This window comes from Kryptolebias marmoratus, linkage group LG20 (genome assembly GCF_001649575.2).
Source record: "Kryptolebias marmoratus isolate JLee-2015 linkage group LG20, ASM164957v2, whole genome shotgun sequence".
Classification (NCBI taxonomy): Eukaryota; Metazoa; Chordata; class Actinopteri; order Cyprinodontiformes; family Rivulidae; genus Kryptolebias; species Kryptolebias marmoratus.
In genome coordinates this window covers 15019848-15033968 of record NC_051449.1, presented here as the reverse complement: position 1 = coordinate 15033968, position 14121 = coordinate 15019848, and the positions used below count along the sequence as shown (strand labels likewise).

At 36.5% G+C, this 14121-nt stretch overlaps 1 protein-coding gene across 1 annotated transcript in view; it reads left to right on the top strand.

Moving 5' to 3' along the window:
• Nucleotides 1-3047: 3047 nt before the first annotated feature.
• The window catches only part of LOC108239510 (solute carrier family 25 member 36-A-like), a 16624-nt gene continuing 5550 nt past the window's right edge, over nt 3048-14121 (top strand). The window contains exons 1-4 of the mRNA XM_017422256.3: nt 3048-3487; nt 5301-5465; nt 7093-7170; nt 9790-9890. Coding sequence (XP_017277745.1) covers nt 3447-3487; nt 5301-5465; nt 7093-7170; nt 9790-9890 — 385 coding nt within the window. The 5' untranslated portion in view covers nt 3048-3446. The remainder of the gene's footprint in view (nt 3488-5300; nt 5466-7092; nt 7171-9789; nt 9891-14121) is intronic.

The following is a 14121-nucleotide window of genomic DNA, read 5'->3' as shown; positions in this document are numbered from 1 at the left end:
CACCCTTCACACCCCTGCTTTTCATGACCTTGCCTTTTGGTGAAACTCTCTAGTGAGCATGGAGTACAATGTTTCAGTGTCAAATAACATGAATATGCTGCGTCACTTTGGGCATTGTCGATATTTTACCAGTGTATCAGTTCATTTGAGGGTTGTATAGATTTGTCATCTCAAATCTCTCAGCCACAAGTATATTAACATTTAATGAAGTTCTATTAAATATTATTAATATATAATACCTTTTATATTATTAAATATATTTAATACGGCTTCTCAGTATCCCTCCTTGTTTCTTCTGTCCATTAAAGTGCTCATAATGTTTTGAATTTTGACCAAAAAGGGACTGTACTGATTTAAAAGACAAAAAGAAAAAGAAATAAGCAATAAAACAAACAAACAAAAAAAGTTAATACAAATACGCAAGTAAACCTAATTTGTTAAAAATAAAATTGACCATTTTTTGTATGATAGAAAAGTGCTAAAAATGATTTGTTTATTAATGTTACATTAACATTTATTAATGTAACTGGTTTGTGATGGCTAATAATGGCTCCCATAATGTAAGATAATTCTGATGTAACATGAAATTCTTTAGTGTTTCTAAAACAAAATGATGATGAAAACAAAGACTATATGAAGAAAAGTATCATGTCTCTGCATGTTTAACAAATGCTGTCTGCAAACGTTTTGCAAGCTTTCAAGAATTTAAATTTCATAAAAAGAATCTTGATCTTGAGGGCATCGTCTTGGTTTCATGATGAGAGGCACACTAATCAGGTTTTTGATTGTTACTTTTTGCACAAGTTAGCTCTTCAGTTTTGGTCATGAGACATTAGTCATGCAGGACATTACTGGTTTTAATGGTACAAATGGGAAACGTGAAACTGTGTGCATGACTTCAACTTGTCGGCCATGAGACAAATTATTCAGATACCAGAGAAAGTGTTGGCTTTTTGTGACACACGAGAATCAAAAGATCTTGAGGTTTAGAGGCCGTGGCTCGGTGGTACAGTGGATAGGAAGTTTGACTCACCCTACACCCCTTCTTCTAATAACTTTAGCTGTTGTAACATTTTACTCAAACACTTTAGGTAAAAGCTTTTGTGAAATCACAAAAATATAAATAAAATTTTACTAACTAAAAAGAGGTACACAAACTACACAAGACTTTTTTTTACATGAACTTATTCTAAAAATATCAATAGATGTCAGTTTTTCGGTGCAAAGCCTCATGAGCTTCAAGAGTGTTAATATTACACAAAATATAAAACATAAAGCTCTAACAATTGCTTCTTGAAGTATTTTTACTTTTACCTTCTCATAAGCTGCAGGATTTATTTCTGAATGTGTAAACTGTGTAGCCACTGAGGAACTAAAATCATCCTAAACTATAATATTTCCACCGCCATGCTTTTCAGCTGACATCAGAAAAGATGCCTTTGGTCAGGACCAAACATATCTACTTTAACTGTGGCTAACAGATTGTATCCTATATTTATTTTACAAATTTTTATCACTTTCTGATCATATACAGTGCTTGGGTAGTTTGCATATTTTACTTCTGTTTGCTCCTGCTCTTAAATAGCTTTACTCATTTAAAATCTAGCTTGATGGATTTATTTTGAAAAGAATCATTTCTTTCCAAATAAATTGATCTTTTTTCTGGTCTTTTACAGACTCATAGGTATCTACAGTCAGTTTCTGGGAGCTTTAGAAAAGCCCTTCAGATACTGGCATGATTTAATCACTTCAGTACCAAAGGAAACATTAATGAGTCTTATTATCAGCTAAATTAAAACTCATCATTTATATTGTATGGAGTTTCATTTGTTATAATGAAGGAATATGCATAAATTACCACAAAAGATAAGCCTAATGGGTTTTTATTTGACTATATTACATTAGTTACAAAGCACCTTTTAAATAAAACAAGTCTAAGCCAATTAAAAAAATAAATATTTTCAGGTACGCGGTTCATTATTTTATGGTTGCATTTTGCAAATTAATACAAATTTCCATCAGCTTTACATTGAAATCACCACTTTACATTTTTGAAGGTGGGTCAGCTTTTAGTTTTTTTTTAATCTAGTTTTTAGCAAGAGTGTCACTCTGATAGAAAAAACATGTACATACTTCTTCTCAGCCATTAAAGTGTGTGTCTAAACTAAACACAAAATAGCAAAGAGTAACTCCACTTTTATCTATTCTGAAAGTTGAACAACATAACATGCATTTAGCAGCTTCATAAATGTAGGTTTTTTTGTGCTCGTTGTGCAAGTATTTACCACTTTAGGTACTTTAATTAGGACTAAATGTCTCACTTATAATGCCTTGTTTTGTCATTTATTTTTTCCTTAAAAACATAGTTAATTTCTAAAGAACTTGGTGGAAAATATAATTGCTTAAGCCTCACGAAAGATAAAAAAACCTCATCGCTTTATAGGTTTAAATCATGTTGTTTTAGCAGTCTATGTTGGAGACTAAAAATTTCTAGATCAGTAAACATACGACCACATTCTGTTCTGTGTAGGTCACACATGAGATAAGAGGGTTTAATTGGAAAGTTACTGACAAATTCAGTCTATTATTGTTTTTAAGAAAACAATAAGATAAGCCTAACAGACATATTGAGTATTAGGCCCATTACACTGCTCATTAATGGAGCTCATTATTTCAGACATCCAACATTTATTAAAAAAAAACACAAAACGGATAGCTACCTTGTTATAAAAGCAAAATCTCTTCAGCTTACGTTCAATGTCGTCTGACATTTTCGTCTTATGTGCGGATATTTTGCTCAGGTAGGCCTAAAGTGATTTTTCTCTGTATGAGAAAACTGCAGCAAACATACGTCCTTGTCAGAATGCTCAGACATGAAACCGTGGCAAGATAATCACATTTTAAAGATCCCACAAAATCATGCCCTGATTCAGTCCATGTTGAACATGTGAATGCTGCGTGATCAGCGACGACGTGACGTCAGTGCACGTCCTGACCAATAGGAGCGTCTGAATCCAGCCTATGGTCGTACAGTAAATACTATGAGCTCTGCCTCCTTTCTCCTTTGCTGCAGGGATGAAAGAAGAGGGGACAATCACGTTAAACCCGTGGATGTGCTGTAGGAATTGTTTCTTAGGGAAAACTGGGAATTTTTAGAGCCAGTACGGAGGCCGGTGAGGTCGCAGCTCTGCGGTGTTTTTCGTCGGTTTCTGTCTGCGCCCAAGGAGAGACAGAGCTGAGGTACAGAGAAGAGAGAGTGCTGTACGGCCCACTGCAGTCTGAATCACCGGAGACTCGCCCCGTCGTTGATTTGTGGTCATTTGTCTTTCGACGTGTGCATCTTCTCGAAGGCAGAAAGCAGCGGGAACGGACCAGAACCGAGCCCGGCGTTGTTGGGACTCCGTGCCGCAGCCCGAGGCGCGCTGCTAGGCAGCGCATGCTAAATAATGAGCCAAAGGGACACACTGGTTCATTTGTTCGCCGGAGGGTAAGTCAAACAATTAATTTTATTTCAGGTTAAATGTACGTTTACAGCTTCAGTCGCGAGATGTCTTATCTTATCGCGATAACAAAGTCAAAAAGGTCGTTTTTTTTTCTTGACGCAGCGCGCGCTGTCAGTTATGTGCACGTCCATCACGTTAGAAACTGATCGAATGAGACTTCCGGTATTGTCTCTCAGTGTTGAAATTCTAAACTCTATTGTTACTCAACTTTAACCTCTGAGACACCACTGGCTGGGTGTTTAAACGCAGAAACGAGCCGCATATTCCTTCAAATAATTGTACGCCTTTTATTTGACAGCGAATGGACTCCATGTCCGCTCTCATTCCTGCTGCTCTTCCGTGATAAAAAAAACCCCCCAAAATGCTTCTGAAAATCTTTTTAGTTCTCTAAATTCTGTCCAGATATGTGTGTGCTTCCTGTCTCACGTTGGATGGGATTACACCTGTTCATGTCAGGGATCTTCAGATTTAAATACTTTTTAATTTCCCTAATTTCCCAATGTTAAACTCACTTATTACGGGACCAGTGCTGCCATCCATCAATAAGAATAATGTAAACAACATAAAAGTGATTAGATCATTTTGACCCTTTTTTTGACTTCTTTTATCTGCTATCTTGCCCTTCCTTTCATCTATGCACCAAACCACACAGACATTTAGATAAGTAATCTTATTAACTATTGGATATCTCTTCTCAGGTATCCACCTACCTTAAAGAGACCAAAACATATTACAGTCTTGAATTAACAGAATTAGATTATTTTTGTTCCTCTCCAAAGGAGGCCTCAGCCTTCCCACTCACTCACACATGCTGCAGCCCAGAAAAGTAGGCCAAGGGTCACCAGTAGCTGTAAGCATGAATGTGCAATGCTGTTTTGAAAAGTAAATATAGCTGGTGCTACTCAAACGAGACCCGCAGCAGGAGGAACTCACTGCCAAGATGTCAACATGAAACCACTGTAGGGCCTCAGTTTGTGTACCCTTTACACAAAGCATTGACATGATTTTTGTGAAAACAGACATGAAGAATCTAAAGCCTATATGTGCCTTTTTTTGAAGAAGAAGTGGTGGCTGTTACAGATTTAGGAAGATAAAATGTCTGAAAAATGCGTCTAATACTCAAAAATGCTTTACATCCTTTATTTAGGTTGCAGCTGGGAGATAGAATTAGCCTAGTATGCATAGCAGGAGAAAGGAACATTATTTTTCCAACAAGCCATACAACTTTAGGCTTTTCAAAATAATACATGGACTCAAATCAGTGAAATAAACAAGAGCATATTTATTCAGATGAATGTTTTATGCTTGTAGTTTGTATTTGGATAGGCTTTAGTTTGGTGACATGCAAAATAGTTTACAACTACAAGTTTGTTCTAGCCTCGTTTATATTCGGTGGGCTAAAAATAAGAGCCTGATTTTCATGGCGCCTCTTTTTTTGCCTTCTGATGTGGCAAAAATTTGCAGAGTTATAGTTACACCATTAACTTGCTTGCAAGTCACCATGATCACAGTAATTAGTTTCAATTTTCAACACATTTTTTAGTATGTGTATATGTTTGTACTTTCTGATTTAAAAATAAAAAAAGCAAAAACAAAATATTAAGGGCTGGTTTCTGGCAGAACATTGGTAAACATGATAAACATGATATAGATGTCATTTGGTTCATTTGGGTGCACAGCTCAGATTTGTCTCCTCTCTTTTAAGTTTACAAAGACAAAGCATACTTTGCTTTCACCATTTTTTAAAAATTCACCCTTTTTTGCAGCTCCTCATGACTTTCACCCTTCCTTTTCTAGATGTGGTGGAACAGTGGGCGCTATTCTGACTTGTCCTTTGGAAGTCGTCAAGACCAGGTTGCAGTCGTCCTCCATCACGCTTTACGTCTCTGAAGTCCAGCTCAGCACTGTCAACGGAGCCAGCGTCGCCCGGGTTTCTCCACCGGGGCCTCTGCACTGTCTCAAGTGAGGAAAATAGAGATGTTTGTTTTATTATCAAATTGACATTATTCTCAACACAAACGAAAAGGAAAGCCCTGGGGCTCAATTGGTCTACAACATGTACAGCAGGAGTTAGTCAAAGGTGCTTGCACACAAAAAGAAGAGCATTCCTCCATTTTATGACACTATTTGCATGTAAAAATATACTAAACTGTTTGTGTTTTAAATTTTTTTAGAAGTCAACAGAAACTCCAACCAAGACACTTGAACAACAGATAAACAATTTAGTTTCAAGGTTTTTGTTATTATTAGCCAATGACAGAAAATACAAGAATATACAATAAATGGTTAATTCCTTTAAAAAGAAAAAAAAGCTTCAACTTACGTTGAAGTTGAACTGAGAAGTGAGAGTGTCGGGGAATTTAGTGCTGGTTAGGTGTTTATTTGAGTTAAAAACAAAAACTACTGAAAGCTGCTGTGGCAAGATATTTGCAATTAATATTGATTATTTATTACCAATTATCATGTCAAAGGCTGAACAAAGTTTAGCTACAAAGCTTTATTTGTATTTACTGACAAACTCTTTCTACGGTGACAGTGCGTGTCACACAGTCTTAAACACATTACTTAAATTTACTCAACATAAATTTACGCTTACGTTATTTATTGTGCATGAGTCTTTGACAATTGTTTTTTTAAGAACAAAATATATATTTTAATCTTTTCTGGCCTGATGCAGCATTTAAGCATGTTTGTGTCTAGCTTTAGAGAACTTATAAGCTCCTAATGGGTTAACGAAAAAATTCAGATTTGGGAAGATATTGGGAAAGTGCTGACCTTGCACTTTCAGATTTCAGAAGAAACGAGTGATTTGGTAGAATTTGCATGATACATGTTTGGCTCTAAGGCAAATTTGTTCATGCAACTACAGGTCTGTTTACTTTCTCTCTTTGTCATGACGGGATTCTGCAGGATTTAGTTTAATAACAGTGGATCAGTGCACCGTTTAGCAAGATTGCATTTAATCTGGGCACGTTTCTGTGCTCAACGATCTTCTGTTGCCAAGATAAACTTGATTTCTTATGTTGTTCTTGAGACGAGCAGCTGTTTGTAAAAATGGCCCTGCAGGACTGAAGAGGTCAAATCGGGTCGTTATTAACCTAAGTGTGTGATCATGGGGAGCACCTTTACTCCAAGGTGAAGGTGACGTTGTTGTAAATCATGTTTCTGGGTTAGTTCAAGTAATCTCTGAACTGACTGAAGAAAAACACGTGAGCTGTCTTGATAATAGCACTGTAAACATCATCTGGGTGAGGAGGACATGTTCCATTTCTTTTGGGTTTTGCACAAGTAATTATTAGTGATTATGTGTATGTCTGTGTGGTTTCTGTTAGGGTTTGGCACTAAGCCCAAAGGGCTAGTTTAGCTGTCCAACTGGTTAGTGTTCTCATAATCAATAATCAAGAAACAAAACGTTCTTCTTCTTTTTTAAATAAGCCATTATGGACTCAGATGAAGTGTTATTTTAAGCTGCAAGTGTTACTAAAATATACATGATAGTTTACCTAACAGTTGTTTGATATAAAGGATTGTGTTCTTGCTGTTATTTATGTTAAAATGATTAAAAGTGAAACATTTGCTTTTTCTGCAGGTTAATTTTAGAAAAAGAAGGACCTCGTTCACTATTCAGAGGACTGGGTCCAAACCTTGTGGGTGTGGCACCTTCCAGGTATGTAAAAGATTATCTACAGGCTTTTGGGTGTTTTCTGCTTCTTCTTTTGTTTATTTTAGCATCGATGAGTTTTTAATCCACAAGTTGTCAGACGAGCATTTCTTGAATGGCTTTTAGCTGAACGCCAGTGAATGAAAGTGAAAAATAAGTTACACAAGTCATCGAAATATCACGCAAAATAACATTAATGTGCATAATCTGATTAAAGAGGGAGTTCTAGGATTCTCAAAGTCTGGAGGAATTCTGCAGCTTTTTCTCCACTTTCCCAAAGTCAAATACAAAAAAAACTGTGTAGGTCTTGTTTGGATTTATGTCAAATAACATGACTGTGAGCCCAAAGACATACAGTAATTGAGTAAAACTTTTGAGGAGCTGTATTCTTCCAAGTTTTTGTGAACCAAAACAAACAGAAAACGTCAAAAGAGAAGATGGTTAAAAAAAAACCTCTTACATGTGTTTCATATCATAACTAACACAGAAAAGTAGGTCACAGCAATCTTCTAATGTCTACACAAAGCAGATTTGGTAAGTCTGAGCTAAACTTTATCAGCACCGACACATCCTGTTATCAAAGTATAAAGGCCTCTCTGCGTCATTCACTCGGTTTATTTTGTCAAACCTCGCTATAGATTTTTAGTGGAATGTCAGAACATCGTTTCTGCCAAGCTTCTTGCTCCATCCGGACTTACTTACGTTGACAGAAAAAAATAACCAGGCCGCAAATATTTAAATTAACGCTTCACTCACGTCAGTGTAACAGAAATCTGAGCGGAAATGAAAAAGTGTGTTGATTCTGAGCTTATCTGGTTAGGGTTGTGTAACAACTAAGACTCAGTTAATCAAAATCTGAATGAAGCAGCAGAAGGTGCTGGCCAGCTGTTGCAGTTTAGTCACGTGACTCTTGTATGAAGCAGTTGTGGTTCATCACCTTGACCTGTCTCAGTTTCCTAAGCTACTGCTGTATCACATGACCATTAGTCATCTTCCTCTTGTTGGTTTGTTGTGATCTTTGTGTTTGAGTCAGGGACTTCCACACTGATTTTCTGTTCTTTTATTTTTGGCGCCTCGGAGGATCCATTAGTTGGAAGGTTTAGTTATGGCTTCTCCTGTCCACACGTCCAAATGTCCTTGAGCAATACAACCCATAAACAGTTTTATTGATCCCAATCTGTTTTAAACTTTAAGTAAAAACTGTTAGGCCCCCAACTGGTTGCCTGCGGTGTATTCGACCCACACTCAGAGGGGAGAAAGGTGGCCTTTGCTATATGTGTGTATTTCAGTCTTGTGATCTAATCGTATAGCTGTTGACATGGCCACCACACAACAGCAGGAGCAAACTGTGCTATAGGTAAAGGTTGTTTCATAAACAGTGGACCTAATGACCCTGTTTGCAGAATATGAGCTTCCATGCTGCCAGTGGAAATTTTTACATTGCACTTAGATCCTTAATATTCCCTTTAAAAATCTGAACTATTATAAACATTTAAATTTATGTTTCCTGCTTCTCTAACTTTATTGAAAGTGTATATCATTCCATCATCATCATTCAAAACCAACTGATAAGTAAAATAAAGGGTAGCTTTAGTATACTTTAAGTGGTATTATAAAAAAACAACAACATTATTATTAGAATTGGTATAATTTCAATGTAGAACAGTAGAAATATTAAACCTATAAATATTTACAATGACTCAAATATGCCGACAGTAAACAAAATAAGACAGGAATAACTTAAATGGGTGGTCGGGTCAGACCGTTGTGAGTTACTCCTGGAAATGTTAATGATTAACGTCAGAATTGTTAATCACTGACACAGGAAGAGAGCCCAGATTTAAAAGTAAGCTGCAATGCAAATTAACAGTATATGCACTATAATGGGATGGAATATTAATTATAATATTTGATGTATCTGCGGTGGGAGCGTTGGGTTGCAGATACTGTTATTCTTTACTATCATAATTAGAAAACTGCACCATAATGCTCAAAAGCTAAATAAAAAAAACAACCTCTGATGCTAATGAGGGTGTGATCCACTGGGCATGCTGCTGGCATTCATTAGCACACATACACACAAACTAGGCAGACAGCTTGCAGCACTAACATCAGTCACACACACACACACACACACACTCAAAGTATGATTTATATTGTGGACACTCACTCTTCTATTCAGAATTACAGCAGGAACTAGAGGTCATCTGGTTTAATTCTATTCTGCAGAATTGTTGACTAAATCCTGTGATATTTTTGGAGTGAGCGACAGCTAAGGTCAGGGGAGATAAATCTTTTATTAGGAACATGAGATGCATGCACACACTCACACGGACACACAAACCTAGTTTCAGTGGCCTACTTTCCTACAACATAGTAGCTGATCTTAGCTTGTGTATGTATTCCTATTTACAATAAATTAAATTTTTAGCAGATACGGTATTTTTGTAATTGCTTTGATTAGCTGTGAAGTCATGTTTTTATCTTAATAAAACATCATTTTTATTTCCTCACACTCCAAGCTTTTGGCCTGTAACTCTTCTATAAACTGTTGAGTTTTAGGCTCTTTGACGATCTTCACCGACTGATGTCCTGTTTATCTTTGCTATGCTTTTATTTTGACAGGGCGATCTACTTTGCAGCCTATTCAACAGCCAAGGAGAAGCTGAATGGAGTGCTGGAGCCAGACTCGACCCAGGTGCACATGGTGTCCGCTGGGATGGCAGGTAAAGACGGCTCCCTTTCCCCTGCCTTTGTGTCGGTCAGTCACTGTCTGTATTATCTGCCTGTTTGACTGTCTGTCAGTCTGCCTGGGCAGTGTATTTCACCGAGGTTTTATTTAGAAACCTATTTAAAGACTCACTGTCTTCATCAGACGAATTTCATTTTTTGTTTTTGGTAAATTGTCATCACTTATTGATTCTTTTAAATATTTTTTTAAAGTTTCCCAGACACAACCCATCCCTCACATCACAAGCATGCTAAAGCTAAATAATAATGTTTGTCAAAAGTAGGCATTTTCTAAATGACTCATGTGTAAAAATAACAAATACAAACATTAATGGGTCTACCAGAAAGCACAATTTAAGACTCTCAGGATCAAATTGACCCTAACTGATGTAAAAATCGCCTCACCTATTTGCTTTAAAAACTCAGCTGTGTTGTAATATCATGACCTCAGACATTAATTAATTTACCACCTTATATAAACACCTTTAAACTCTGGCAGTTACAGGTTACATCTTTATTACTTAACCACCGTCAGATTTTTTTTATCTCCAGATAACACAGCATCTTGTGTCTTCACTTAGCGGTGCACATATAGATGAGGAAACATGTCCTCATATCAGCAAGGAATTTTGTAGTTGCATGATCCACGCTGCTAAAATTGATGCTGAATATATTTTAGCTGGCACAAAGAAAGAAAGAAAACCTCATGGTCCTTAAAGTTTAGGTTGTGCTTTCCTCTTCTCCTAGCCCCATTGTCCCTTATGTCCTTCATTATTTTATTCTCCCGTCCTTGCCTTTATTTTTTTATTTTATTTTGAGGCCTCTCCAGAGGACTCTGTAAATAGTTTAACATCCCAGTTGTGACTTAAACAGTGTGGTCTGGGCCCCCTTCTTTGCTCTGTGTGTAGAGAAGAAAACTCTGCCCCCAAAGGTCAACTGGGGCCCCCGGCACTCGGGCGGACGTGTCAGGTAGCACCATATTTTTTTACACTGGTATGATGAAAACCATGGTGATTTTTATGAGTATTAGAAAATTCATAATATTTATTCATTTGCATTAATATAATTTCTTATGGTATAGTGATATAGCCATAGTGCTGCTGAAGTGTAGTTTTAGACCTCCACCTTAAGGTTTTCTTAATGCTTAGTGTTGACACACACCCTCCCCTTCTTCTTAGCTTGTCAACACTGTAAAGGTATAGTAATGGCATGATTGTGTACAACCAAAATGTTGTCTAAAATGTAAATAAAAACAGAATGCAATGATTTGCAAATCTCAGAATCATAGTAAACTAAGAAGCTGTACTGTCTTTTGGAAAGAATTAAGGTAACTTTGAATTTTATGGCAGCAACACATCTCAAATAAGTTGGAACAGGGCCATGTTTACCACTGTGAAACATCTCCTCTTCTTTTAACATCAATCTGTAAACATCTAGGACCTGAGTAGGGAGGGACTGTTATCCCATTCTTGTCTGATGTAGGGTTCTAGCTGTTCAACAGACCTGAGTCTTCTTTACTGGATTTTGTGTTTCATGCAGCGGCAAACATTTTCAGTTGACAAGTGGTCTGGTTCAGTTCAGCACCTGGACTCAGTTTAGCATTGTCCTGATGAAATGTTCAAGGCCTTCCTTTAAATAGACGTCTGGATGGAAGGAAATGATCTTCTAAACCCTGTATATACTTTTCTGCATTGACGGTGCCTTTCAAGATGTTTGAACTGCCTATGCCACAGTCACTAATGCACCTCTATACCATCAGAGAAGCAGGCTTTTGAATTGTGTGCTGATAACAGGCTGGATGGTCCCTCTTCTCTTTTAATGTGGAGGTTGTGGTGTCTGGTTTCCATTAGGAATTTAAGTTTTGATTTGTCTGACCATAGATTCACTGTTTTTTAGCCCAAAGAAGACAGTATTTCTGGATGGTGTTCATAGTGGCCCCTGAGGGCCCAAAGATCACAGCATCCGTTATTGACTTTCAGCCATGTCCTTTGAGCTCAGAGATTTCTTCAGGTTCTCTAAATGTTTTGATGAAATTATGAACTGCTGATGATGGGATGTTCAAAGTCTTCCTAATTTCCTAAAGAGGAGCATTATTCTGAAATTGTTCCACTATTTTAAGACAGTTTTCTCAAACTGGTGAACTTCTGCCCATCTTTACTTCTGAGAGATTTAGCCTCTCTAAAATGCTCTTTTTATATCCAGTCCTCTTACTGACCTGTTGCTAACTAACTTATTTAGTCGCAAAATGCTCCTCCAGTTGTTTTTAATTTGTATCACTTACTTTTACAGCTTTTTGTTGCCCCTGTCCCAACTTTTTAGATATTTGTTACTGCCAAAATTAACTTATCCCATCCCCTCAAAAAATAATATTCAAAAACCCTACAGTTTCTTAGTTAAAACATTTGATGTTTTCTATGTTCTACTGGAATTACATATGTTTTATGATATTTGCAAACCATTGCATTCTGTTTTTATTTACAATTTATACAACATCCCACTTATGTTGGAATTTGGGGTTGTACAGTTTTGTTATTTATTTATTGAAATTATTTTCAATCAGCTCAAAAGAAATGCTAACCTTGTCATTGCCACAGATGTTTGCACTGGTTGTTTCATTTTGTCTTCTGTCATTTGTTATCACATCTAGTGCTTCAGTCATTTCTTTCCAAGATAAACCGATGCCAGTCCAAAACTGAGGGACTGGTGATGTTTCTTTATGAGTTTGTTCTATTAAATATTTACATTTTTAATAAAAGTCTTTTCTTGATAGTTTAACTTCATTATTTTAGTAAATACACATCATGTTTTTACTGTAGGTAGGATTAAATGAAGGCATAACATAAAACTAACTTACACAACACAGACACTGAGTCTTTCTTCAGGTTTTACGTATATTCACCTTAATAAATATGGAGACTCTGACACATAATCAAAGACAAACTTGTGCTCTATGAGTTAGCTATTTTTATACCATCTTGGACACAGCTCCACGTGTAAACTTATCTCCTCTCGCTTTCTAAAACACATTTTCATCAACATTTAAAGGCTTGTCAGAACAACCCAACAACAGAGTTAGAGATCAGTGTCAAATCTCTGTCACTGAAAAGCTGGATCTTATCCTGATGCAGGATAATTGGTGTTAGTTTTAGAAATTAAGTCAATGAAGGACCTCTTCTTTCGGCCTCCCTGCTTTGAAACGCAGGCTACCTTTCCATTGGAGGAGAGAAGCTGCTCCCACTTACGACTTCACTCAGACTTTTTTCTCTGAAACATGCTCCCATTTCTAAATGTAGGTCAAACCCCACTGGAGGTGCAGCACAAGAATTAGGTGCTTATAAAAAGATCATAACACAGAGCATGCAACAACATGTTCTTATACAGATTCTGCTTTCTACTGTAGTTCAGTTCAAGAAGAAAACTTGCACAGTTTCTGTTGATCTACTTATTAATTTAAATGAGCAGACAAGCAAATTAGGTTTACTTCTGCTACTTTTTAGTTTTTTAACTGTGAGCTACACATGTCCTAATTTTATCCTTCTGATTATTTTAATTACATAGGACAGGCAAACATGTGACAAACATACACCCACTTGGTTTGTTGTAAGAACTGAACTCAAAGACCTGTGTGTAATTCTTAAAAAAAATCTACACAGTGTAAATATTATTAGCTTTATTATGGAATTCATTATTCAAATACTTATCAAAAACATTCAAATAACTTCCACAATGCATAGTTCCTTCATATAACATGTTGGAGTAAATAGGTAGTCTTTTACAATTTCCTATCTCTTTCTCTCTTTTTTGAAGTCTTATTAGTTCCGTCCAGTTTGTTCCTGGCAGGTATTTGTGGCAGTCTGAGTTGTAATCATTGTTCCACCTCCATTGTTTCGACTTTAGCACCATCACTCATCACTTTTTAAATTTGTTACCACCACGGCAAGGTTAGCATTTCCCCCTGCCGCGCTTTATGTTCAAACCTTTTCAGTAAGAATTAGATTACCTTGTTTTAGTGACTTTGAGGAGTACCTCTTCAGTTTATTTTTGTTTTGTTTGTTTTACTTATTTATTCATGTATTTTCACATTGCTCTTGAGAGCTCAAACTTTGGTTTAGGTTGGCTTCATTCATTTTCCTTCTTCAATTTGATAAAATGAGAAACTAAAAATGTAAATGAAGAAGTTGAAGAATATAATAAAACATACAGGAGTATGTAGAAGGGGTGGGAGAT